The sequence below is a fragment of the Maylandia zebra genome, linkage group LG7, assembly GCF_041146795.1.
Source record: "Maylandia zebra isolate NMK-2024a linkage group LG7, Mzebra_GT3a, whole genome shotgun sequence".
NCBI lineage: Eukaryota > Metazoa > Chordata > Actinopteri > Cichliformes > Cichlidae > Maylandia > Maylandia zebra.
Window position 1 is genome coordinate 22,789,181 of NC_135173.1, and position 26,319 is coordinate 22,815,499.

At 40.9% G+C, this 26,319-nt stretch overlaps 1 protein-coding gene across 1 annotated transcript; it reads left to right on the forward strand.

The window, feature by feature from the left end:
• Positions 1 to 3,287: 3,287 nt before the first annotated feature.
• On the forward strand, positions 3,288 to 20,621 carry oaz2a (ornithine decarboxylase antizyme 2a). The gene is given in 6 exon segments (XM_012922844.4): positions 3,288 to 3,506; positions 14,409 to 14,475; positions 14,477 to 14,557; positions 16,369 to 16,541; positions 17,595 to 17,680; positions 18,699 to 20,621. Coding segments are annotated over 6 exon segments (651 nt in total). The 5' UTR covers positions 3,288 to 3,396; the 3' UTR covers positions 18,833 to 20,621.
• Positions 20,622 to 26,319: the final 5,698 nt, after the last annotated feature.

A 26,319-nucleotide genomic window follows, 5' to 3' on the forward strand; every position in this document is an offset into this window, starting at 1 on the left:
CACCACAGGGACTCCACAACAGGGTTTCGCACACGGTTACATCACGACAGAGCTGTTTCATGGTGGTTGGCGGGGGGCAATGACCCCCCGTGTCCTCTGCTCGTCCAGACAGGCCGGACCTCCGACAGTAACGCTGTGATGTGCCAGGATCAAGTAGCCTGGCTGCAACTATCTTGTTACTAATCTGATAATCTGTTTGGCACAGGAGCTGTTTTCCATTCCTCCTTACATAACTGGGTCTATGTTGGGATTCATACTGGGCCAAGATGACCACTGAGAGGGACAGACTATCACTTTTACAGGAAGAGCAGGGCTTTGCCGTCACTTTAAGGGGGTGTAAGTTAAATTTGTCTCTTTCTTCAGAAGGGGTCAGAGGTCAAAGTCATCTATAATGTACAGCTCTAGGGTGATTTGGAGCATCATGATCTGCACCAATGACAAGTAGGATCTCCTTATATCCCACGTTACCACATGGCTTTATTGACTCTAGACCTAAAGCTGTTGATGATACTGTATTTTCAGTCTGTGTGTGTGTGTGTGTGTGTGTGTGTGTGTGTGTGTGTGTGTGTGTGTGTGTGTGTGTGTGTGTGTGTGTGTGTGCATCAAAGCATGACTACGATTGTAAGAATGAGAGTTCAATTGCCAGAGTGTGAACAGTGTTCAGCCAGCTAGACTGTGTGATATTATTCGTTCAAATTGATTCATCTTTGTAACTAATCTTAATCATTGTGGTTTTGCAATACACTGCAGTGCAGGAGATCGGGGAGGAGTATCATCCAAGAAGGCATTAGTTTAATTCTGGCAACGCTGCATTTTGCCTGTGTGTAAAGTCGGTGACTTTCTTTTCTTAAAAGAGCTTGTAAGCAGAAACTTTAGTCAGGGCCTGAATAAGGTAATCCTGAAGAGTATTGATTTAAAAAGAATAAAAACTAAGAGTTTTGGTCAGTCTCTTTGGGAAAACAACTCAAGAAATACTAAATGTATATAAAGATAATTGAAGGACATTTAAACTACATTTTAAACTATAATATTCCACAATATTATCAGGCAAATGTTTTAAACCTGCACTTAAGTAAATGTAGAGGCATCATAACTAGTTAAAAACAGATATGCTCTAGTCTAGTCTATAAATGTACATTAATTTCTTCAGACAGGATACACACTGGATGAGTGAAACCTGACCCTAATAAATTAACCTGAGTAACTCTAACCCCAGACTTTATTATAAGGCCAAATTTAAATCCGATGGAGTTTCAAAGTGTCACTGCACACCAGCTCGTACTAGCACATGTTTCCAGAGGGACTTTGATGGTGAGATATGTCATGATGTCTCAAACTCCCCCTCTGCTTACTGGTTAAGCAAACGTATTTAACCTCCTAGGACCTGGCGCCCACATATGTGAACATCACATTTTGGGTTATTTAGACCAAAATACTCAATTTTGCTCTACAAGGGCCTGATATCCACTTACGAGGACGTTATACTGCTACTGTTCTATCAAAATTTTAAACGAATATCCTCATATGTGGCTCTGATTTTTCATAAAAACAACAATAAGGTAAAAAAAAAAAATCTGGTAATTCTTTGTTTTTACATTAATTGGGCCCCAATATGCCCAAATATCAAAGAAAAATTTAAAATGCAGAGTTCGGGTCTTAGGAGGTTAATGCAAATATAGTCATTGGTTGGAAAAAATAGTGGTTACTTATGTTAAACTGGAGAATTTTTCTTTGTGTGCTTCTTATGTAACTGGCTGGGCAAGGAGAGGAGAGAACCTGCTACAGTGTGCGTGCTTTACCTTTAACGTCAGTGTTATTTACATGTCAGGGTGCACCTTTGCGGTATAACTGGTTTGAGCGAGCTGTCGGAAAACACGAAAATAAGCTTCTTATCTGATGAGCACTTTTGTTTGAATCATTTTTACACATACACTGGAGGGTGAGACTTCAGAGAAGACATTTTTAAATTTTAGTTTTTTATTCCCTTTGCTGTTTTGTTTTTTTTTTAAATCAGGGATCATTTCTTTCCTCTTGTCTTTCTTGTTTTCTCTTTCCCCTCATCCCCCGAAGAATTTGCAGCAGGTGGCCGCCTCTTCCTGAGCCTGCTGCTGCTGGAGGTGTCTTCCTGTTAAAAGGCAGTTTTTACTTCCCCACTGTTGCCAAGTGATGGCTCATAAGGGGGCTTGGTTGTTAAGAATTTCTCCAGAATACTGTAGGATGTACCTTACAGTATAAAGCAACGTGAGGTGATTGTTGTTGCGATTTGGCACTGGCAATGTAAACTAATCTGCATTAAAGTGAATTGAATTGAACTGATCTTTGCAAACCTATGCCAGGTTACCTGTTCTTTTTAGAGAGAAGAGCCTTTAGTGGTCAACTTTTCCACGCAAGTCTTGTTCACTCATTGACTTTTTTTTCCAATTTTACTGTCATGAGGCCTGCACAGGAAATCTGGTTGCATGCTTTGGCATGAGTTTTAAAAAATCCTGCAAAGCAAACGCTTAGCTATGCAGACCTACCTAGCTATATATGACAAAGTGATTGCCCCTTATTAACCTAATAAGTTGCTTTGGAAACCTTGGCAGCTTGAGATAACTCTTTACTGTCATTGCACAGTAATTCGTTGTACTATTGTACTAGGTACGACTGTGCAATGACAATAAAGAGTTATCTCTAGCTGCCAAGGTTGCCACAGCTACTTATTAGGTTAATAAGGGGCAATCACTTGTTATATATAGCTAGGTAGGTCTGCATAGGTAGGTAGAGATTTTTCCTTAATAAATAAAATCATTATTTAGAAACTGCATTTTGTATTTACTCAGGTTATATTTGTTTAGAATTAAAATTTGTTTGATGATCTGAAACACGTAACTAAGCTTAATTTCCAACAGAAAAGAAAGAAGAAAATAGGGCGAATACTTTTTAGACAGATCTATAGGCGTGTAAGGACGTTAAAAGTCTTCTTTAAAACATCCATATGTGAAAAACTTAAAATGTCTTAGGAAAGATAAGTAACAAGTGAGAAAACTTGAGGAATATTGCTAAAATTGCTCCTCGGCTCTTTGGCCTATGTCTTACAAAAAAGGTGAATTAAGGGAAGGAAGCAGAATAAAAACAAAGAAACAGAAATGACACATCACGACTCTCATTTAATTTCATCCGTGATTAGTTTTATTCGGCGCTTTAGTCTGTTTTTGTCGGTTTGTTCACTTTGTTTTTGTTGAGCTGGGGGAAAAAAAACCTGCGAAGAATACCCATGATGCCTCGCGCGACTATAAAAGCGCCGTGTTTCGTTTGCGGGCTGCAGCAGTGTAGTTGTACCGTCGGGTGGTGGTTTCATCTACAGAAAGTGGAACTACAGACTTAACAAACACCAAGTTTGCTCCGAGTCCCCGAATGGTGAATACATCTGCGGAGTTTTTGTTGAACAGTGATTGCTTCGGTTGTCATAAAAGAAGTAAATATCCGCGTTTCCTCGAAGCCATCATGTTGAACACCGAGGAAAGGTATGAGGATGTTTGTTTTTCTTTATCGACATACTGAAAGCAGATGTTTGCGCTGCTGTCAGCTGCTCATATTAACGCTGTCTCTGTGTTAAAGGCGCTTAGTTTGTAAAACAAAAACAAACAAACAACCAACTAGTTAGCACGGAGCTCAGTTAGCAAGGCTGGAAGCATCTAGAAATGATTCCCCTGACAGATGTCGAGCCACTGTAAACACAAGGAGCTGAAGGTTTTAGGTTTATGATATTTACCGAGCAGGTTAATGGCGAATTTTATTACCGTCTTTAAAAAATAAGCAGGACAAGTTCACCCAGACGTTTCTAACAGTGTTAAAGCTGCTTTATGCCACATTTACACGGTATTTTTCCCGCTGTATAAAGCAGGTAAGCATCCACTAACTGTGAGCTATACGTGAATTCAATTGTACGCTGTTTTATTGTTGGAGGTGGAGGTCTTTAAGGCCGTGAAAGCCCCCTTACACCACTTTTTAGCTTTCTTCCGGGAGCAAACAAGTTGATTCTTGTTATTGAAAATATAGGAAATATAGGCCTGCATCTGCACCTTTTTTTTTTTTAAAATTTGTGTTTTGTGCTTAGTGTTTCTTCCTTAGTCGCTAGAAGTTAATGAGCTCCAACTGTGAAATTTTCTTAAAAAAACAAACAAACAGCCAGACCCAGACTATTTTAGTTGGTTCACAGATTTCATATAGTTCATATTAATTTTTTAATCCAACTCCTTAAGTGATTACATTTCCGGATGTAATGTACTCCTCACCTTATTTCAGTAGAAAGTTAGTAGCCCTAACAGATTATTGAAGGCATTTTTCCAGCTAATTATTTATTTGGATATTTGCTGTTTCCAATCCTGGAATCATTTAGATGACTTAGTTTTCCTCCACTTCTAATAATATCACTGTTTTAATTGAATAATAGAAACATCTCGTTTTATAAGCTGATAAGGTCTTTATTGGGGGAACCTCATGACATTTTTCCTAATGGGGAGTTCACCTACTATTAAGTAACTGAGCAGATTTGTAGGAAGCAAGATGCCTTTTAGCTGGAAAATAATCAGTGCTCTCTGGTGGACAAACCATGTATTGGAGATACTACTGTTTTTTTTCTTCTTGTTTTTCTTTCATGAACTCTGATATTTTTCCTTATTACCCAACACATGCACTGATTTATTTCTGTGTAGACTGCCAGGGTGTCAGCTAAGTCTCACTGAACTGTGGGAAGTCTGGACAGTTATTTTGACTTTATCAAAAATAAAAATAACAATTAGTGGCAGCGTGTGTGGTTTTGTTTGTGCCTGGTTTTCCCCACCTCTGTGTGCATAGTGATATGCAAGCGCTAAGAGAATTATATTATCTTCACTTTATCTGGAGTGTGTAGTACAGTGGCTGTTCAGTGAGTGTTTACACTGGTGGTGTTTTGCACCTTATGTTCCTGCTATTGCATCATCATAGTCCTACAGGGATTTGGTGTCTTGTCTTTTGTTATGCAGCACCCACCTGTTTAACCCTTGTTGGGAGTGATTACAATGTTAGACGTTAAATAACTATTTGACCTTTTGGTTAAATGAGCATTTGCAGCATTTAATTGTAGCCTGTGTGTTTTCTTTGTATGCCTCTGCCCTCAAACAAAAAGAGAGCGAAACAAGGCCTGTTTTTGTCCTGTGTGTTTATCATCTGACACGCAGAGCAGGGAGAAGGCAGAGGTCCATTGATGCTGTGAGCCAGAGCAGTGACTATATTAGCTCTCTGACTGCTATGGCCTTGTCAGCAGAAGGCATGCACTGGCCTACATTAGAGCAGTTGCATAACCCCATTCTCTCCCCTGGTTCACTTCCCAAGAATCAATGGAATCTGCATGTGGAAAGTGTCTAGGAGTGCATTCACTCGGAAACGGCTGGACTTTCTAACCTGTGCTACCTGAGTGCACTAAGTGCCTTTTTAATTCAGTGGTTCTGGGCTCTGCGCTGTTTGCTGGTATATCCTGGATCAGTCATGTTCAATATTTCGTAACAAAGCCAAAACTGTGCCAAGCAGCATCAGCTGACATCTGGCTTTAACAGCCGCCGGTTTTATAGTTGTCCGCAGGGAGTTGGTTACATAAACAGGACGAATTCCTAACTGCCAGCATGAAACAGACATTGATGGTTTTGAAGCAGTTGGAGATGAAATGCTTAATCACATAGGTCATTTAGCAGTAATAAGTAGCAGTTATTATTCTTAATTTGTCACGCAAGATTTTTATTTTTTTGCTTTGCTTGTGCTCGCTTCTCAGATTTAAGCATGGAGTATTTTACCACAGTCACTGTCAGCCTGTTACCCACAGGGTTTGAACTGTTGGCTGGACTAAGCATGAGATTGAAGATGGAGATTGTGATGAGAAAGGTTGCTTAATTTGTTTATTAATTACAGCTTAATTACACCCCCAGCTAATGCGGGGGTGGGCAACTCCAGGCCTCGAGGGCCGGTGTCCTGCAGGTTTTGGATATTACTCTGGGTCAACACACCTGAATCACATGATTAGTTTGTTACCAAGCATCTGGAGAACTTCAGGACATGTTGAGGAGGTAATTTAGCCATTTGAATCGGCTGTGTTGGATCACACATCTAAAACCTGCAGGACACCGGCCCTCGAGGCCTGGAGTTGCCCAGCCCTGTGCTAATGTCATTTTTGGGGGGGTCACACTGAGTAAAAAAAAAAAAAAAAAGCTGATTCATTAAATTTTGGGCATTTTAAATGTGAGAAAGTTGGATTATCCACAATATGCTCATTGGCTAGTGGCAGTCAGTTGTTAGCTATTGCATTTTCTTGATTTATGGTGTCACTGGATATTATGCTCTTGCAGCTGCGGACACCTTTTTTCGTTAGATTCACATTTCAAATATGCAAGTATGTCAGTGAGAGTGGCTCATTGGAAAATGCTCTGCCTTTACCTACACTAATAAATATATTATTATTGCAAGTGTCAATAAAATTATGTGTATGTAGTATTTATTTTTCTGTGTTCTCAGCCCCACCCCGAAGATCCACCTATGTCTCATCAGATATGATGGTGACGGGGAAAAAACGGTTATTTTGAGGCTTCATATTAGGACCAATGGTTTGTTCAGGTTTGTTACCAGCCCCACTTGCATGGCTGGTATTGATTTCACCTTGTGCGGCTGTATATCGTTGAGAGAACTTGTGGTCCTGTAGATGCCTTTGACTGCTGGCACAATCTCAAATACTTTGGTGGATGTTTGTGTTGGTCTGTTGACTTGTAGATCAACTGATTTTTGTGACTGTATCATAAAACTTTACAGGTCTGTAGTTGAAATCAAAAGTAAAAGGTCTGATTATAGATATGGTTTGATAAAGTGGCTGCTGGTGTTTTCTGTCATGAAAGGGGTCTCAAAGTCCCTCTGATTCAGCTGCAGTCTGTGCGCTCTCTGTCAGCCACAGAAATACTGTAGTAGCAGAAAGGCAGGCACTTAATGAGATACCCATCCAATACACAAATTCCCTCAAGTCTTTTGAAGCAGAAACACCCTTTTTGCTGTTGGATAAATAAGTTGATGTTTTATGTCAAACTGCTTGCACAACAGGCATGAGCATGCATACTTTTCCCTTTAGTCATGGTTCAGTTTTGTATGTCATTCTGAACATTTAAGACCATTTGTCATGGATAAAGACAACACTACAAGTATGATAAATCAAGATAGAATTTAATAATGATTTGTATAAAACATAAATGGCCCCACTGTCATTTTTCTGGTTAAAATAGCTCAGTTGCTTAAGGATTGAAGGTCGAGGAGCCAGGACATCGTGTTTCACACTGAACTGTAGAGCTGCTCCAAGGCCCGGTGTGAGATAAATAAGAATTATTTAAACTGTGAATCATCCAAAGGTACTCTAATCCAACAATAAAAAATGTGGAGCAGAAAATTAGCATAATGGGTCATCTTTAAGCAACTGCAATGCTTGCATTCAGTGTTGCAGAGCTGCTAGTGCAGATACAGGCTTTTACACTTGTATCTGAATGCATATCTCATCTCAAATGCACATCCTGTCATTATCATCAGCAGATGCATTCATTAATATATCTGTTATCTTGTTAATATAACAAGCTAAAATCTTCTGATTGTTCGGATTGTGTCCTTCAGCTCTGTTTTGAACTGTGGTTAAATATTGACCTTATGTGTCGTGTTCCTGAGTAACAAAAACGTTACATTTATGTCTCCACTGTACTTCACTGTTTGTCTGATGATTTTACTATGAAACATGTTCAACATACCCAGGATTTATTCACTTTTCTGGCTTTCCCACCCTAAAATCAGAACTGAAGGCAGCAGTCAGACAAAGGTGATCGATAAATGAACCCATGATTTCCCAGTGTAGTTTCTATAAGAGGAGGTGTGACATCATATGACCAGTCAGAAACACAGAAGGGGCTGCTGCTAGCAGAGCAGCTAATTTTTAATTTTTTAATTTTTTTTTTTTTTACACATAACTGTAATGCACAAAGTGCTGTATGATATTCTGAGCTTCAAGCACTTTAGACAGTGAGATGGGAAAAGAGATGGTATACCCGTAACTCCAGCATATCTGAAACCAGGAAGGAAATCTGGTAAAAATACTGTGCAAGATAAGACTTGTGAGTATCATAGCTCTACCTTTAAGACACGGGACAATCTGATAGATTACAGTAAATGACTGTTTAGATGTTCAGCCCAGATTGCTTTTAACAGTCTGAGAGCCAAAACAAATCAAGGTTCATTTTGTATTCAGTAGTAACTTGACCAACAATTTGATGACTGCTAAGTTGCGCACGTAGGGAAGTAACATGTGAAACAAACAGAACTTAAGAACGCATTCTCAGAAAATCATCGCAATTCAGGTTTGTTTTTCATGATGTTTGCAGAAAAGGTTATTGAGATTGGTCCAACTGTTACGGAGAAATGGGGTACAGACATCTATATAGATAATACACCATTTAAAATGAATCTTGGGTTAAATCTGAAGTTTCTAGCACCGCTTCAGCACATACAGTTTAGGTGCAGGGGTCAGTTCTATGTTTTGGCAGAGACGCCTCCTTTCACGCTGACGTTTCAGAGCACGTGTGCCTTTCCTGTTTCTCGATATTTCTCCGACATGTTGCTCTGACAGACTTACTGGTGTCGGCAAAAGTCTAAGGACTGTCCTTATTTTCCTACAGTAAATAGTTGTCCATGTGTAAGACCTAAAGCCCTTTCCCAAAGCTTTTCTGGTGCCAGGAAGCTTGTTTATGTTCAGTGTGGATTTGAGTCGAGTCGTTTTCCATGACTAATCTTGTAATTACAGCGTTAAAAGTTGGTTTGGTGTGTCTTGGGCTTCTTGGAGGACCTGCCAGAAAGCTTCCTGTTTTGGTTGAGTTGTGTGTTTTTTGGCTTTTAGCCAAACTCTGGATCAACTGCCTGTCCAACCCGAGGTATTCATCCCCGTGAAACAATTCACCTGAATCAGTTCTCATAACAACTTGCACCTCAGGAAGCGCAAACTGGCAGTGCAAGCGTTCATCCGCTTTAAAAATAAAATAATAAATTCTCTTGAATACAAACATACTCTCACCAGTCCTGCCAAAATGATGATAACGCATCTCTCTGCAATACACAGATGATCCTCACTAGCAACTTAATGCAGCACAGGCTTGTGAACGTGCTCAGTCTTCACATTAATGGTCTACAGAGCATAAAGTCAACCTTCTGGAAAAATGTAAACTAAATGGTGTTTTTGTCACTTGTGATTTGTTGGGAGACGACTAAAGGCCACAGCCCTTCAGCTTGAGTGGCATATTGGGATAGGAGGGTGTAGAGGAGGGTGTTTAGAGTGTGGCTGAAATGTCAGAGGACAAGAGCGTTGGCTTTCAAAACAAGCTGGCATTTCCATCAAGGGCAGACTGTCTGAAAGGGAAGATGGAAAAAGAAGCCTGCCTTGGCATCTTGCTCTCTCTCCCTCCATCTGTGTCCTACCTGTTGACCCAAATACAGTCGGTATCAGTTTTGTTTCTGTGGAATCGACATGCTCTATTGATGAAGAGTCTATGACCAATTTTTATAGATTACGTAACGATTATTTAAAGAAACTGAGTAACCTCCAGTTAGAGGGTCCTAAAATTTTACCCACTATAATGCACTGGCACATTTCCTGTGCACAGCTAAGCACAAATAATGAGACGAGCAAACAGAGGGTGTGTGCAGCAGACATGAACAGGCATAATACGCTTTGTTTTCCATTGCTCTGTAGCTCTGTACATCAGGTCGTGGGGGTAACCTGTTTGGTCTGCAGGGAAACTGTGGCACCTCCCTCTCATGAAAGGCACATGCTTGTTTGATACATGTGACTGTTCTGTTGCACATGACTTGGATATGTGTGTATACTTGCAAACAGATCAGTCCATCTGATGCATGTTTAAGAGAGAACGTGTCAGGTTTCACTGGCAATCGGGGACAGAATTGAGTCAGGCGCTGTTGCATAGCTGTCTACCTAAAGTTTGACGCCATGAGGACCGGGAGCCCTCCCCGTGTCCCAGCCCGACTCTGGCAGCGCCGGCCGTCTGCCAACGTCTGGTGTGAGATGCACGACTGTAACTCGAAACGCAGACCATGCTTGTTTCCGAAAGCCATGAAGGCTATTTGCAGAGGTGTTTACAGATCATGCGCTTGTTTATGATACATTCCCTCCACTGCATGTGGTGGCTCTTTGAAGCTGTAATAAATCATCGGCTTTAATTCTGTCAGTGACAGACTCGCTGTAAACAAACAGCCCGTGGAGGAGAGTCCATGAACTGGAGCTCAATACGAGCAATTTAAGAGTTTGTAGCTGGTTTGCATCACATGATTGATATTCAGACATTTGTGATTTTAATTTACTTTGAATTAGGGCTGGGCCATATCACATACCGTTCACGGTAATACCGGTATAATGTTAGGCAATGATAAGAAAATGAAATATCGCGATAAAATCTGGGTAAAACGCGCATGCGCAGTGCCTTTGTTTACATATGCACATGGCGGCGACGCTGAATGAGAAGAGCGTTTAATGAAACGGATGAACCAGAATTGGTTTGTAAAAATGCTGCAACTTCAGTGGTGTGGAACTGGTTTAGCTTTCGTCCATCAGATACACAACAAAGCACTATTTTTGGTAGAGCATGCTAGTGGGCCGTTGTTATTACCGTATTTTTTGGAAAATATGGCACACTTAAAATCAATCCTTTGAGTTTTCTGAAAATCGACAGTGCCCCTTATAATCCCGTGTGCCTTATGTATGAATTCTGATTGTGTTTACTGACCTCGAAACGATTTTATGTCGTACACGGCGCTCGGAAATTTGTCAAATGTTTCAGTACGACTTTGCTAAGCTACGAAGCCGCACCGCTTGATGGATTGTCGGAGCATTACGGCTATCGTAGGCAGGAGCCTCGCGGAGTGATACGTACTGTGCTTCAACATAATATTACCGTATTGTATGTGTATAACCTTTTTAAGTTTTGTGGATATTATACATGGTTATGCTGAGGATATGTTGGACAATTTCCACTGGAAATGCCTTTTGGTTAAACTGTCAACAAGGAATTTACATTTGCACTGCAAATTTTTTATATAACTTTAATGCACTTAAAAAAAGCTGCTTGTGTAAGTGAAAATACATTCATGGGTTTTGTTTGGTTTTTTTTTGCACTAATAAAGTTGTGGAGTTGTAAAGTATTTTGTGTACAGGGAGTGCAGAATTATTAGGCAAATGAGTATTTTGTCCACATCATCCTCTTCATGCATGTTGTCCTACTCCAAGCTGTATAGGCTCGAAAGCCTACTACCAATTAAGCATATTAGGTGATGTGCATCTCTGTAATGAGAAGGGGTGTGGTCTAATGACATCAACACCCTATATCAGGTGTGCATAATTATTAGGCAACTTCCTTTCCATTGGCAAAATGGGTCAAAAGAAGGACTTGACAGGCTCAGAAAAGTCAAAAATAGTGAGATATTTTGCAGAGGGATGCAGCAGTCTCAAAATTGCAAAGCTTCTGAAGCGTGATCATCGAAAAATCAAGCGTTTCATTCAAAATAGTCAACAGGGTCGCAAGAAGTGTGTGGAAAAACCAAGGCGCAAAATAACTGCCGATGAACTGAGAAAAGTCAAGCGTGCAGCTGCCAAGATGCCACTTGCCACCAGTTTGGCCATATTTCAGAGCTGCAACATCACTGGAGTGCCCAAAAGCACAAGGTGTGCAATACTCAGAGACATGGCCAAGGTAAGAAAGGCTGAAAGTCCGACTCAGACGCCAGCAAGGTGGAGGTGGAGTACTGGTTTGGGCTGGTATCATCAAAGATGAGCTTGTGGGGCCTTTTCGGGTTGAGGATGGAGTCAAGCTCAACTCCCAGTCCTACTGCCAGTTTCTGGAAGACACCTTCTTCAAGCAGTGGTACAGGAAGAAGTCTGCATCCTTCAAGAAAAACATGATTTTCATGCAGGACAATGCTCCATCACACGCGTCCAAGTACTCCACAGCGTGGCTGGCAAGAAAGGGTATAAAAGAAGAAAAACTAATGACATGGCCTCCTTGTTCACCTGATCTGAACCCCATTGAGAACCTGTGGTCCATCATCAAATGTGAGATTTACAAGGAGGGAAAACAGTACACCTCTCTGAACAGTGTCTGGGAGGCTGTGGTTGCTGCTGCACACAATGTTGATGGTGAACAGATCAAAACACTGACAGAATCCATGGATGGCAGGCTTTTGAGTGTCCTTGCAAAGAAAGGTGGCTATATTGGTCACTGATTTGTTTTTGTTTTGTTTTTGAATGTCAGAAATGTATATTTGTGAATGTGGAGATGTTATATTGGTTTCACTGGTAAAAATAAATAATTGAAATGGGTATATATTTGTTTTTTGTTAAGTTGCCTAATAATTATGCACAGTAATAGTCACCTGCACACACAGATACCCCCCTAAAATAGCTAAAACTAAAAACAAACTAAAAACTACTTCCAAAAACATTCAGCTTTGATATTAATGAGTTTTTTGGGTTCACTGAGAACATGGTTGTTGTTCAATAATAAAATTATTCCTCAAAAATACAACTTGCCTAATAATTCTGCACTCCCTGTAGTGTCAGTTATATCGTTATCGCAAATTTTCAAATGTATATTGTGATAAATACTTTTGGTCATATCGCCCTGCTCTACTTTGAATTGTGGTAACAGGTTTGAAGCAGTGAAGAACTTTCTATATATAACCATGCAGACCACTGAGTCTCAGGTTAAAGGCCACAGTGTTGCAGTCAGGCTGTTTCTGCTTCTGAGTTTGATGCAAATATACAAAAACCACTGTAGGAGTTTCTGTTAAGCTATGTTTAATTATGTAATTTAAGTTTCTCTTTTTTCCAAACCTCAAAGAAATGTTAAAACCTACTTTATTTGGCCACATGCATGAGAACCTATATGGGGAAAACTGTATAAAGGCAAAGTTCAGTTCTGGGTTTCTGGCGAAGCACCATCTTTACAACTAGTTGCACCCAGAAACTGCTAGCAACCTCCAGTAATCACATGTCAGAATTCATTCTTCCATAGCAACCACTGGTTGCCAGGGTGCTGCAGACCAGACTCTATGCCTGTGTGACTGAGGCCTTACTGAATGAAGAGAAACTAGCACAGCAAATATCAGATGACCTTGAAGTAGCTCATTATAACAGCGTGAAGTACAGTAGAAGGACACTGGTGACACTTGTTGGGAAATGCTTGTTGTGCTTGCAGTAACATGACCTGTCACAAGCTGATTTCATTTATACCGACTGTGTGAGGAGCCTCAGGAAAAGACAAAAGCGTTGCTAATATTTGGTTGCTGTAAGTGAGACAAATGCAAAAATGTTACCACATTTATATCAGGCCTGTTCAACTCATTATTCTGCTATATTTTATTATTTCTTTAGCTTTTAATTTGTAAAGTTAGTAAAGCAATGTTTATAGCAGCATCAGGCATAATTCTTCACAGTGAAGATTATAGCTGATGGATTTTTACACTGATATCTGATCAGAAGTTGGAATGAAGCGTCCTCATTTTTAATGAGCCTAACATCTCTGAGGTAGAATACGTTTTTAAAAAAATTAATAAATGTCAGCAGTGTCAGGTTTTCCACATTCCAGTGTGTCTACTAAGCGTGTTGAGTAATTAAATGCTGAATCACACTTCACAAGGCTTTCCAGTAACCACTTCTCGCCCCTGGGCAGCAGGTTTGACATCCCTGGCTTTAAATGGATCCAACAAACGAGCGGGCAGTATCGTGCTAAATCTCGTTCTGCGAGCTTGTTGCTACAGGTGCTTCATAGTTGCTAGTTATATGAACATGCTTAATGAAGTTAAAATAAGGTGTGTGTGAAGTAACAAGCTAAGAGGTTTACATCAGCAGTGGATCATTAGCCATTAGTCATGAGTGCCCAAGTTTCACTTCTGTCTGTCTGAGTTAGAGATGCCCTGCAGTGTTGTAAGTGCGTGAAAGCATTCCCATAAAACTTCATTTATCTAGCTGTGGTCTTGGTGATTAGTCACTCTGCAGATTTTAATAATGCACTCTGGTTTCTCCTCATTCGCTGATGGTTTCTGTTTTGCTCTGTCAGGTATAAGGGTAGATCGAAGAGCGCCAATCGTTTCCATCCAGTTTAGTTTGGCAGGTTTGCAGCTCTTCATTTAAGTTTCTGTGAAGTACAGTCACAGTAAACAAGAACTTTAAGGCAGGAAACATATGTCTCGAAAACATTTCCATCTCACTATTTTGTGGCAGTTGTAAAAATTTATACAAAATTGTTTTGTTTTTTTTTTGTTTTTTTAAATTTACACGAGTATTGAAAAATGTTTCTCCATGCTTCTCTCTGCAGTTCCTGGTTAGGGGAGTCTCTGATGCCATGCTCCATCCCTCAGGCTCCGGGGCCTCTGTGGTGCTCCTGATGCCCCTCACCCACAGCTGAAGATCCCGGGTGGGCGAGGGACGGTCAGGGATCACTCTCTCGGCGTTCTACTGCACAAGGTGAAGGTCCTCAATATTTCACACAGAGCTATAGTCCAATTTTGTAAATCATCTTCTCCACTTGTGGCCACTCTAACCAACACACATGCAAAGTGGTGCCATAATGCAGCGGTCCCCAACCCCCGGGCCTCGGACCGGTACCGGTCTGTGAGTCGTTTGGTACCGGGCCGCGAGAGTTGAGGCTCAGGTGTGAAATGTGTGGTTTTCAGGGTTTTTATCGGTTTTCAGCGTTATTTTGTTATCGTTTTTATCGTTAACTCTGTTTTCCTGGGTCTTTTCACGTGTGTTATGAATAAATCATCTTTTTTTTTCAGTACCGGTACTAGTTTTATTTTGTTGTATTTTCCCGCGACACCTTAAAGGCCGGTCCGTGAAAATATTGTCGGGCATAAACCGGTCTGTGGCGCAAAAAAGGTTGGGGACCGCTGCCATAATGCATGCAAAATATCAGCCTCTTAATGCTGCTGTGGTGAGAGTCCTACATTAGTCATCAGGGTCTTTATTTCAGATTAAATTGGGTTTAATAAAACTGAATGGGGTTTAGGGGGTAAACACTGGGGGAAAGGGTTGGCACGTGTTGCTGTAATTCACTATAAGCTTTTCTGTCATAACTGTTAAGTGCTTCACCGCTCAAGGTCATTTCTGACTCACTGAGCCAAACACAGGAGCGCCTGTCTAACGAGTTATACCCTCATTTCCCAAAGTTGTTTTATTTAAAGCTAAAAAAAAATCCTTTAATCTGCTCGTCTGCACCTGCAGTGGATTTAACAAAATTATTGTAGTCCTCTCTCCCCCGGACATGCTCAAATGGTATGTTTGCCATGCAGAACACAAAAAAGCACCCAAGTGAAAATGTATACTTTTATAGCTGTCTCATATTTGTGAACTTCTTGGGTGGGGTTGCACACAAACTCACAAACAATAGAGAGGAAACAACAGTGTTTGTGTGTATGTCAGGTTGCTCCCCAGACATGTAACTGACTCTCAGGAGGATTAGAGCTTTAGGATCAGGCAGATCAGTCACAAACTGTCATTAACATCTTCATCTGTGCAGAGTGTGCAGCCCTTTCTAATATTACTGCTTCAGCAACAGCACAGAATGCTGAACGCGTTCACACTTTCACTTCTATTTCGGCACACGAGAGTCATGCATGACTATTTAGAGTGACGCTGCTGATCAAAGGTCCTGAAATGGACAGCATCCTGTGAAGGGCAGCTATTAAAAAACGAACCAAGACTTTACCTTTGCTGTTTGCCATGCTTTGGTTTAGTTTCAGTTTCATGAAACAAAGATCTGTGCGCCACTAACTTGTTGGTAAAGACAAATGGTTTGCTAGTTCACAGAAGATCACACTTGTCTGCTGCTTCTTTAACCACTTCCTCTTTAACTGGTTTCATTTCAGCACAGTTCTCAGACAGAGAGAAGTCTTCTTCAGACTTTTGCCAAGCTTTCAGCCTCCTGGCATGTTTACACTTGCTGCTTCACCCTCGCACCAAAAGTGACACCACAGCTGGAGGCGTGTGCTGCAATTTGATGTTTCAGCTTTCGTTCACCCCTCAAACTTTCAAAACGTTGGCATGCACAGCCAGGATAAAGATGTGTACGCGTGGATGTGATATTCCTGCTAGAACTCAGATTCCCAAAAAAACAGAGTAGGAGCTTGAAAATATGCCCCTTTATGGAGGAACCGGGTGGGGGTGGTGTTTGTGTTTATTGTCCTTAGAAAGTGTATCATATAGCATCTCACTCTGGTTTCACAAAGCTGGATTAGGATCTATTCTAAATCTCTTCTTCCTCCCTGTGCCTCCAGGATGAAAAGTTAACTGTGACTCAGGCCTCTTCAGTGAGTGGGAGCTCTACTCTGCTCCGCTTCCACTACCAGCTGAGCGAGCGCCGCTCAGCCGCCTGGGATACAGCTCTATCAGGAGACAGCCTCTTTCTGGAGATTCCTGCTGGACCTTTGGTGGAGGGCAGCAAGGAGGGGTAAGTTCAAGAGGGATATTGTTAGAAAAGCACAAAATGCCAGACCTGACCAACACTGTTCTTTGACAATAAAATGTGACTTTAATAAAGGAGAACAGAGTTTATAAGACGATCTTTTAAGTTCCAACTTTCCTCATTTTATTGTGGTTTAATAAGAAGCCACCCTGCTTTTTATTTGCTGTTGTTAAAACTCTAAACTGTCTCATCAGGAAGAAATTTCTGAGTCATTTTCAGCTTTGCCTCAGATGTGTAGAAGCATTTTAAGCATAATGCAAAACATTGTTTTTGCCTCTTCCTATTCCACTTTTAGTTTCAATGGAAGTTCAGGTTTAAGTTTGGAGGCTGGAGAGAGGAGAGTTTGGGTCCCTCACAGGACACATTTTTCTACATTTGTTATATTTGAATTGTTAGTTATTGTTGGAAACTACAAGATTAGTTTCATTAACCTGTCATTGTTTGTGTTAGAGTACATTTTCTGGAAACAATTTTTCTTGCTTACTGAATACAAAGTCGTGACATGAAAAAACTGGACACTGTTAAGACAGAAATTGCTTTTGTGAATCTTTCATATTTTACTGAGTCCAGCAGAAAAACGAGCAAAACACAAGCTCTTCTTCTTCTGGAGTTCTGGGTCATAAAGCTGCTTAAATGGGACATTTCTTATGTTGGTCTAGTTTTAGAAATGTTGACATACTGTCCCAGTGTTCTCCACCAGAGCAGGTTTTATGCCAGGATGTAAGTTGTTTATGAGAAGCTATTTATCATGGTGCTTCAAATCTACTACAAATTAAAAGGCTGTGCTAATAAGTTTCTGCTTTTAGAGCCTGGCTTTGTGTTTGTCTGTAATCAATGGTGGGACAGAGTAACCTTGCCTGGTGCAGGCACCCTGCCAGTCCTAAAAACAGCCAGCTTTGCAGCTGCCACTGCATTATTATGTAAAGTTGCAGTGCTTATATAAAAGAGGGGGGGGAAAATACTCTGTGCGTCATCCCCGCTCGTCTCTTCCCTCGCTTAGCGGCTGACTCTGTATCTCTGTGTTCATGTCATCCACAGGCTCACCGTGCTGCTTGAGTTTGCAGAAGAGAAGCTCAAAGTTAACTACGTCTTCCTGTGGTTCCATAAAAACAGAGAGGATCGATGTAAGAGCTCCTGTTATTTTAAAATGCACTTCCCTTGTTCTTTCTGAAGCACGATTTGCCTTTGCCAACCACTGTATACTGATGCAGAGACCTTATCCAGGTCTACAGCCAATAGTAAGAGTGTATAAATACAGTGCTAGTATTCATACGCTATCAGTGCTACTAGTTTTTTGTGTATTCTTAACAGTTACACGTTTGGACAAAGATAACAAGAGTAAATACAACATTTTTAAATGGTTTCATTTATTAAGGGGGAAAAAAAGCCCCCTATGCTTTGGTATGATCTTAAACAGGCCACTCAGTGTGGTGGATCCGAAACAATTCTGCAAACATCAGTGGGAGAAAATTCCTCCACAGCGCCATAAAAGACTCATTGCCAGTTATCACAAACGCTTGATTACAGTTTTTGTTGCCAAGGGTGGCACAGCCGGTTATTAGGATTAGGGGACAATTACTTTTTCACACAGGGCCAGGTGAGTCTGGATGACTTTTTGGCCTAAATAAATGAAATCATCATTTACTGAGGAGGTGCTTATGCACAAAGACTGGACCACTTAGAGTCAAGGTTAACACTCCAACTCAGATCATTTAATATTTGCAGTTCCATTATATTTTCCTATATTAGAAAAGTATTAAAGAAGGAATCTGAGCTAGAATATGAGGCTGGTGTGAGTCTCAGTGTAAATAAAAAGGAGACCTTATCATATGTTGGTTTGAGCAGTATATCCCAGCTCCTTAAAAGATACAAAAACTACTTTTTTGAGGTTTTCTCCAGTGAATTATCAGAAAAATGGATAGAATATCCAGTGTTCCTGTGTCAGATCTTTAAATGGAGCAGTGTTGCTATTGAAATAAGATAGATAGATAAATAGATATAGACATAGGAAAAAAAAAATGAGATGTTTAGCTTCACATTCTGAGACGTGGAGTTGGCACAAAATTGATTTGGTTGCAGTTTTTAGGGCTTAAATGTTACCTCAACAAATACACTGAGCGTTCTCCCTCATTTCCTCTCCAGTGTCCATCATCAAGACGTTCCACTACATGGGCTTCGAGATGGTGAAGCCGGGTAACCCCATGGTACCTGCCCGGCCTGATTTGGCCTTCATGGTTTACTCTCTGGAGAACAGCAGCAGCTCTGACGAGGAGTGACTGTCACATTATCCCTGACGCCTCCCTTTCCCACCCTCACCCCCCTCTCCTCTCCTTTCCACCGTTTTTATTTCCTCTTCAAACAATCGAACCTGCCTCAACTTTCCCTCTGACACACCTCTCCTCCCCCTCCTCTACGAGGTGTCACTTTTTTTTTCTTCGTTTTTTTTTTCCTTAGACTTATTTTAAGGAGGTGTTCAGGAGCGGCAGCGTGTCTGTGCGAGAGAGCGCAGACACTGCTGCTTCACCCTCCTATCTCCCCTTCTCTGGAGATAACCGTATTGTGAAGAAGCAGCATAGCTTGAACTAAGTTGTCACATGCAACGTGGGGATTTTTTCTTTTCTTTTTTTTTTTTCTTTCCTGCTTCCTCTCTCGGCCACATTGTTTATGCTGCGGTTGACAGGACAACCAACTGCTGGACATCCAGGAGAATGTTAAAGTTCAACATATCTCTCCTGACAGCTTGTAACGTTGCAGAAAGGAGACTTTGTGTTTTTGTGTGCTGTTTATCTTAAAGCTGTGTTGATGGGGGAAGCCTGGGGTGTGGTATGGTTTTACTTTATAATATAGACGATGATCTGTTACATTTAGCATTAAACACATGTAAACGTTTCTTTAATCTTCCTCAAATGTGTCGAGGCATCATTCCAGCACGTCACTCACACTTCTTCTTTTTTTTTTTCCTGCTCTAAACGATTTAGCTACAAATGTGGAAACACTCTGTTAGTGTTTGCAGTAAGAAGCAGCGAGCCTGTTCAATGCCATCGCCTTCACCTCTCCCCCGCCCACTAATTATGTCAGTGAGTTGCTAAGAAGCTGGAGAAAGAGACGGCTTCACTTCACAGAAGCAGATCCTCACAATTTGCGATGACATTTAAGTCTGAGCGTCCTGGTTTTCATAGAACGTGACGAGCAGCCATAATTTGTGCGTTTTTTTTTAAGACGTAATTGTCAAACAAGCTGAGCAGACTCGTGTCAGGCATTTCTGATCTGGAGATGTCACATTTTGAGAACAGAACAATCGGCTTTGTGACTCAAATATGATAAAGGTGCAATGAGAGGCCGGAAATGACGCTCGTTCAGTCCCGCAGATTCTTCAGCACCGCCTAAAGTGTTGATCGAAACTGGGTTTTCAGTGCCTCAAGATGAGAGTGCGAATGCTTCTTACACTCAAGTCTTATTGAAGGAATGTGTCCATTTTTCACCCCAGTTTCAGACGCATGTTGTGTGAGAGGAACGTTAGCTCGCCATCGGGGTACAAGCAGGGACTCTTCAGGTGCTTATCCTATATGCAAGAACGGTTAAAAGGCAGGCGCTTTTAGTTTTTATTTCTTTTTTCCATTTCAGACTTTGGTTTTATGGTTTTAAGTACTCTGAATAAAACGCCAAAGAATTCAGTTTGTCTGCAGTCAGTTCAAATCCAGCTAATCTGAACCTAGCTTGTGTTTATGTAAAGCAATATTAACCTACATTCCCCACGTCAGCCATACTTCCTGTAACATGACCGTCTGTCCAGTGTCTGGGTGAGATGGGGCAGGGCCTTGTTTTTGTTTTGTTTTTTCTTCTGTGTTCACATCATACCAGTCTTTATTGCTACTGATTGAGCCCTGACTATAAGCTGTTAGGAAATGTCTATATGAAGTTTTCCAGAGGTATATTTTTATGTATATTTCTCTATGGTGATAGTTTTAGGGTTTTACTTTTTGTTCTAACTAGTTGGCAACCATCCAATGACAATCCGCACTTGTATTTCATGCAGGGGGAATCAATAAAGGTTGTTAACTGAAACATGCTTCCTGTTTTCTTTCCTTCAAAGAAACACACATTTTGCTTGCAGAGATGTTAAAATAGGCCATACAAAACATGGATGTTTACTGAAGATATGATAGAAATGATAGAAAAATCTATGGGGAAAAACACCAGTCACTAGTTTAAAGTTATAGTGCGTAAAACCTGAATTTGACTGAATTTGATAAATTTAGCTCATTGTTGGTATGAGAAAGGTGGATTTTATCTTGAGGCAACTGTTGTTGTGATTTGGTGCTATATAAATAAAATTGGTTTGAATCTTTTGCACATTTTAGTTGTAACAAGTGGTTATTTGACTTAATGGCGCCTTTCTGTCGTCTAGAAGCAGCCACTCAAAGAACAGCCGCTCACTGGATGTTTCTCTGTAAAAGCCAGAGATGATTGTGCTGGAAAGACCCAGCACAGATCAGCAGTTTCTGAAATATTTGGACCAGAGCCACAGTCGGTCACTTAAATTGCCTTTCTTCCTCATTCTGATGCTGTTTGACCCTCAGCAGGTTCCCTTGACTGTGTCCACATGCCTAAATGCACTGACTTGCTGTAATAGTATAAGCAAAGAAACGCTGCAGAGAAAACAGACAGGAGGCAAGAAGAGCTTTTTAATGTGTGAAACCTTCGTGAACACCGAGACAGTGCAGTGATGAGGCTGATCTGAGCAAGTGAAAGTTTGTTTTTGTTTGTGTTTTTTAATCAGCTGTCAGTAGTTTCAGACAGCCACTGTCACATACACTTATATCCTACAGATCACTGTTGACTCCTCACCAAAAATCGCTACCAGCTCTCAGGTCAGTTGATCAAGAGGACTATTTTCAGCTGTGGTGGGCCTGAGCTGCAAAATACAAAACACTTCCTAAAGCAGAAAACTCAACATTCTGATCTTCACTTTCTTTTCTGTGATAGATTTTCACCATAAGCACAGTAATCTCTGTGAGCTGAACGCAGGCTGTTTCATACATCCAGTTTCAGTTATGTTTCTCACTTCTGTATCTGTATGATGTCAAAAACAGGAGATATCCCTAGCACAGATCTCAGCCACACGTCTTTGGGGGAAGAGTGGCCCATCACACCCGCCATCCCCACCTTCTGTTTGTGTTGGGCAGCCAATCGAGGGAAGCAAAAGGGCTCAAACAGAGGATGAGCTGATATTATACCCTATAACCAGCTGTAAGACTCCCAAATTAACCTCTACACTCCTGTATAGTCTACAAAGTTTTTTCTGTGTGTTCATGTTTAGCTGCTGCTTGAGGCACCATTTAAGTGCTCGTGCTCTTCCATGGCCGACAGCAGCTCGCATGTTAAAATAAAGCTGTGTCACTAATCCCCTGCACTAAACGTCAAGAGGCAGGCTGTCCCCTCCTGGCCTTAATCTTATGTTGGCTTTACGTAAAGTCACCTCAGATGGAGGCAAGTAAGTGGTTACAGCATCAGCTGCACTCACAGCACTTCTCAGAAGCTGCCCATGTACCTGCGTCCTCCCATCTCGGTTTCCAGCACTGGGTAGCGAGTTAAAGTCAGACAGTGGACAGCTAATCCCTTCAGAAAGCATTTAAACTGATGCAGATCGGATGTTCTAATAAAATCTGCTTTTCTGTGCTTCTCTACTCTCACCACTGCAGACAAAAAATACACTTTTTATCAGCTGTTCCGGCCCTTTCTGTCACATTAAGTGATCTTTTTTTTCTCAGTACTTTAAGGGACTAACTGTCTAAGTTTAGGCTCACAAACCTTATATTTATTATCTAGGACTCTTGTAGAGTAGCTTTGCATGATTTGCAGATCAAAACAAGAACTGTCCGAGACCGTGAACCTCCAAGGCTGAAAATTCACTGTGCACAGGAGTGTGTTTATGAATTCCTGGATCTTGTTGTGTGGATTTGCATTAATGTGTGGCATTACTGAAGAACATCAAGATAATGACTTAAATGTTCGTTTTTGTGCTGGCAAAAAATGTTCAAATACTGTAGCTCCAGGATGCCGATGCAAAACTAAAACACTTCCAAGTTCCAAGGCCCCCTTTTCTAAAACTTTCCATGCACATTCTGATATATCTTTTTTGGTAGGCCAGGGAATAAAATGGGACATACGTAACTTATTTTAGAGCCTGTTCTCCAAAACTGCTCTCTTGCTGCAACCCAAAGGCAGCCACGAGAGTAGCAACAGTGACTAAAAAGCTGCAAAGCTCCAGGATGACAGCCTAAAAGATACAAACATCACTATAAAGCTGACTCAAGCTGCAGACTCAACTGATAAATGTCTGGAGGTTCAACAATATTATATCTTCATTAGAGTGTGACTGCCACATATCGATCACAACAAGGAATGCCACAACCATCACGTCCTGATCGACCATCTCTTATCCAGTCTAAACGTAGCATTTCCCCATTTAGCAAATATGAACATATCATTCATTGTGTAATTGCCATCTCCCATTTCATAGCAGTTTAAAGTATCCATTACAACATTCATGCAGAATACATTATGTCCAGCTGTGTTGGCCTAAGACTGAATTTGCTTTAATCCCATATTGATTTTAACTGTAAATCCACATAAATCCTAATAAATGAAAAAGCTAAAGAAGCTTTTAATGCATCTGAAAGACTAGAAAAAAGCACTTGGGTCTAAAAGGTGACAAACAATCCAGGCCATCATTATATAAAGTTAAGGACTTTATATAATACTGATAACGATTATTAAAAACAGGTTAAGTAGCGTTCATCACCTGATGTGTATTTTGCTTTGTAATCTGACACGTGCATCATTGTTGGGTTTTATGTCTGTACTTAATATTTGGTTCTGACATGTGTTTCATTGTTCTTAGTTATTCTTTATTCCTGTTGATTCCCGTGTTTATGGCGTTAAACAGTAAATGGACTCATTCTCCAATGGATGCATCAGAGAGTAACTTGGGGCATGCAGGCTGGAGCAGAGCCAGAGTTCAAACTACCAACCTTCTGATTAATAGCTGACCTGTGCCACCTCATGAGCTACAGCCACCCCTCGTTCCCTTTAAATTTTGTATTCTTTGTATGTAGTACAAAAAAAGCTTTAGTTATGATTGTACTCTAAGTTTAGTTTTAGTTATTGCTGCTTTATGAAATCTAGTTACTTGACTTGAGTTGCAGTTTATACTGAATTCCTCGTGTTTCAGTTCATTCTACTATGTTTACTATGTTTTGTCAAGTCTACTTGGTTGTTTTTTCCTGTTCAGTTACTTCCTATTTTATTTTGGTGAGTCCTCAATCTCTTGTGCTTTGCTATAAGTTTTAGTGTTTTTTGTCAGTGGCATTGGTTAGTTTCCACTGTTCCTTGTTACCCCTATGTTTCCATTTTCCCTGATTACGTCCTGTGTATATAAAGCTGGTAAACTTGTGTTGACTGTTAACTTTAGCTCATGTCTGTTTTGAGTTCTGCTGGTTGTTTCTTGGGTTCTGCTTTCTGCTGAATTTAATATAAACATGCTGATGACAATAGCGGCTCCTAACGCTTGCATTACCACTGGGCTACTTTGGATTTCACCTTCCACATCTTGTCTAGTTAGTCCTTCAGTCCCTGGTACTTCTCAGTCTACTTTCCTTGTGATGCTAATGTCAGCTGGGATTCCTCATCTATCTTCTCCTCCATGTCAATCACCTCTCCCATAAGACCTTTGCCCTGTTGTTGGATGTCAGAAGCTGATGGGTTAAATCTTGGTCAGTAAAGGTCCACAGGCTTAAACTGCCTTTTTACAGCAAGGATATCCCATAATATAATCCAGAAGAACTTAATCATATCGATGTATGTTGCTGATGGTTATTTATTTATTTTAACTTTGCCTTGAGAACAAACTATTGCTGGATTAAAAATGTTACTCTATCACCAAGTCAACTATTCTGGAAACACGTGCATAGAGAAAGTTGCATCTGTAGCTTGTAATCGACTGCGAATCAACTTTCAGTAAATAAGTGAGAGAACAGTTTTCACTACGCTGACTGGAGTTCAAAGTCGTGAAAACAGTTGTCTGTCCTATCTGCTGCCCATTATAATGGATTAATCTTGGATTAATCTAGCACTGTTGTCGCACAGCAAGAAGGTCCCGAGTTCAATTCCACCATCAGGCCGGGGTCTTTCTGTGTGGAGTTTGCATGTTCTCCCCGTGTTTGCGTGGGTTCTCCCCCAGTACTCCAGCTTCCTCCCACCATCCAAAGACATGCAGTTAGTGGGGATAGGTTAATTGATTAATCCAAATTGCCCATAGGTGTGAATGCGGGAGTGAATGTGAGCGCGAATGGTTGTCTGTCTCTGTGTGTTGGCCCTGCGACAGACTGGCGACCTGTCCAGGGTGTACCCCGCCTCTCACCCTATGACAGCTGGGATAGGCTCGAGAGCCCCCCGCGACCCTGAAAAGGATAAGCGGAAGCGGATGGATGGCCTTATTTTTGCAGTTTTACCACTAAATTGTTAAAATCTGAATAAAAATGATTTCTTAAACATTGCACCTCCCTACAGACAGCTTGCTGACGTCGTGGTTTTATTGAGCACTTTCATGGTGAGAGTGAAGGCCAAGGAAAGGGTAATCTCTCCCTCCCTCTAGTCCTGCTTCAGCATTGACACAGCAGCCTTGAATTGAGCAGAGTAGGTGAAGAGAAAGACAGTAAAAGCTCTTACTGTCACTGTTATCACAAAGTTTAAACCCATCACCCTCCCTGTTAGTGATGCAGACTTCACAGACGTGTAGATGTGTGCAAACAGGACTTCAGAGACATGTAGAACTGAAGGTTTCCTTTGAAACAGTGTTCATCCTCTCATGTACACTTTCACTGTCTGCCGACTCTCATACAAGCTCACTGTGTGTCAGGATCAGGTGTCTCTCCTCCTCGGACAAAACCTGCGCGCACTCATGTTACTGTATGGCTTCTTGGACACAATGCACAGCAGAGGCTGTTACCCACAATCCTTTGTCTGCAGAGATCAGCAAAGCCAGCCTGAATTTAGAGTTGCACAATTAGCTGCCCCAAGAGTCAGCACTAAGTAGGCCACAGCATGTCTGCTTATTGTGAGCGTCCAGTCTTTGTCATTACCAGACACACTGAGCAGTGGCGCCTTCTAGTGTCACTATTTAGAAATGCATTTTATTTTTATTTCTCCAGGTTTCTGTTTAGCAGGGCTGCTTCTTTACTGCATGATTATTTTGGTTATTTAACAGCATTGCTCACTGACTGTAGATAATAAATGCCTTTACTGAACTTTTTACAGTCTTAAACTGTGGATTTCATTTAATTTTTATCATAATATAAATAAATTAATGCAAAAGAAAAAAGAGAAAAGAAACAGAACCATATTGGGGATATCATCTCTCTTTGACATCCTGAAGATTTAAGAATAGAAAAGACTTCTATGAGTTCAGAACAGTTTTTGGCTTACAGAGATTGCTTACACTTTCATGGGCCTCATTATTTTTCCTTGGTTAGTGTTAAAATCTTGACCAAAAGTACACCTTCACGGTTTTTCTTTACCCAAAAATGATCAGCACTCGCCTGCACACGCTCAAATCAAATTGGTTGAAGATTAATATTTCTGCAGTGGATCTAAAATTTTCTAGGAGACAATTAACCACATCATTTAGAGATGTAATTAATCATCCTTGTGCATACGCTGACCTCACCACACTAAAACACACCACTGCTCATTAAAATGAGGT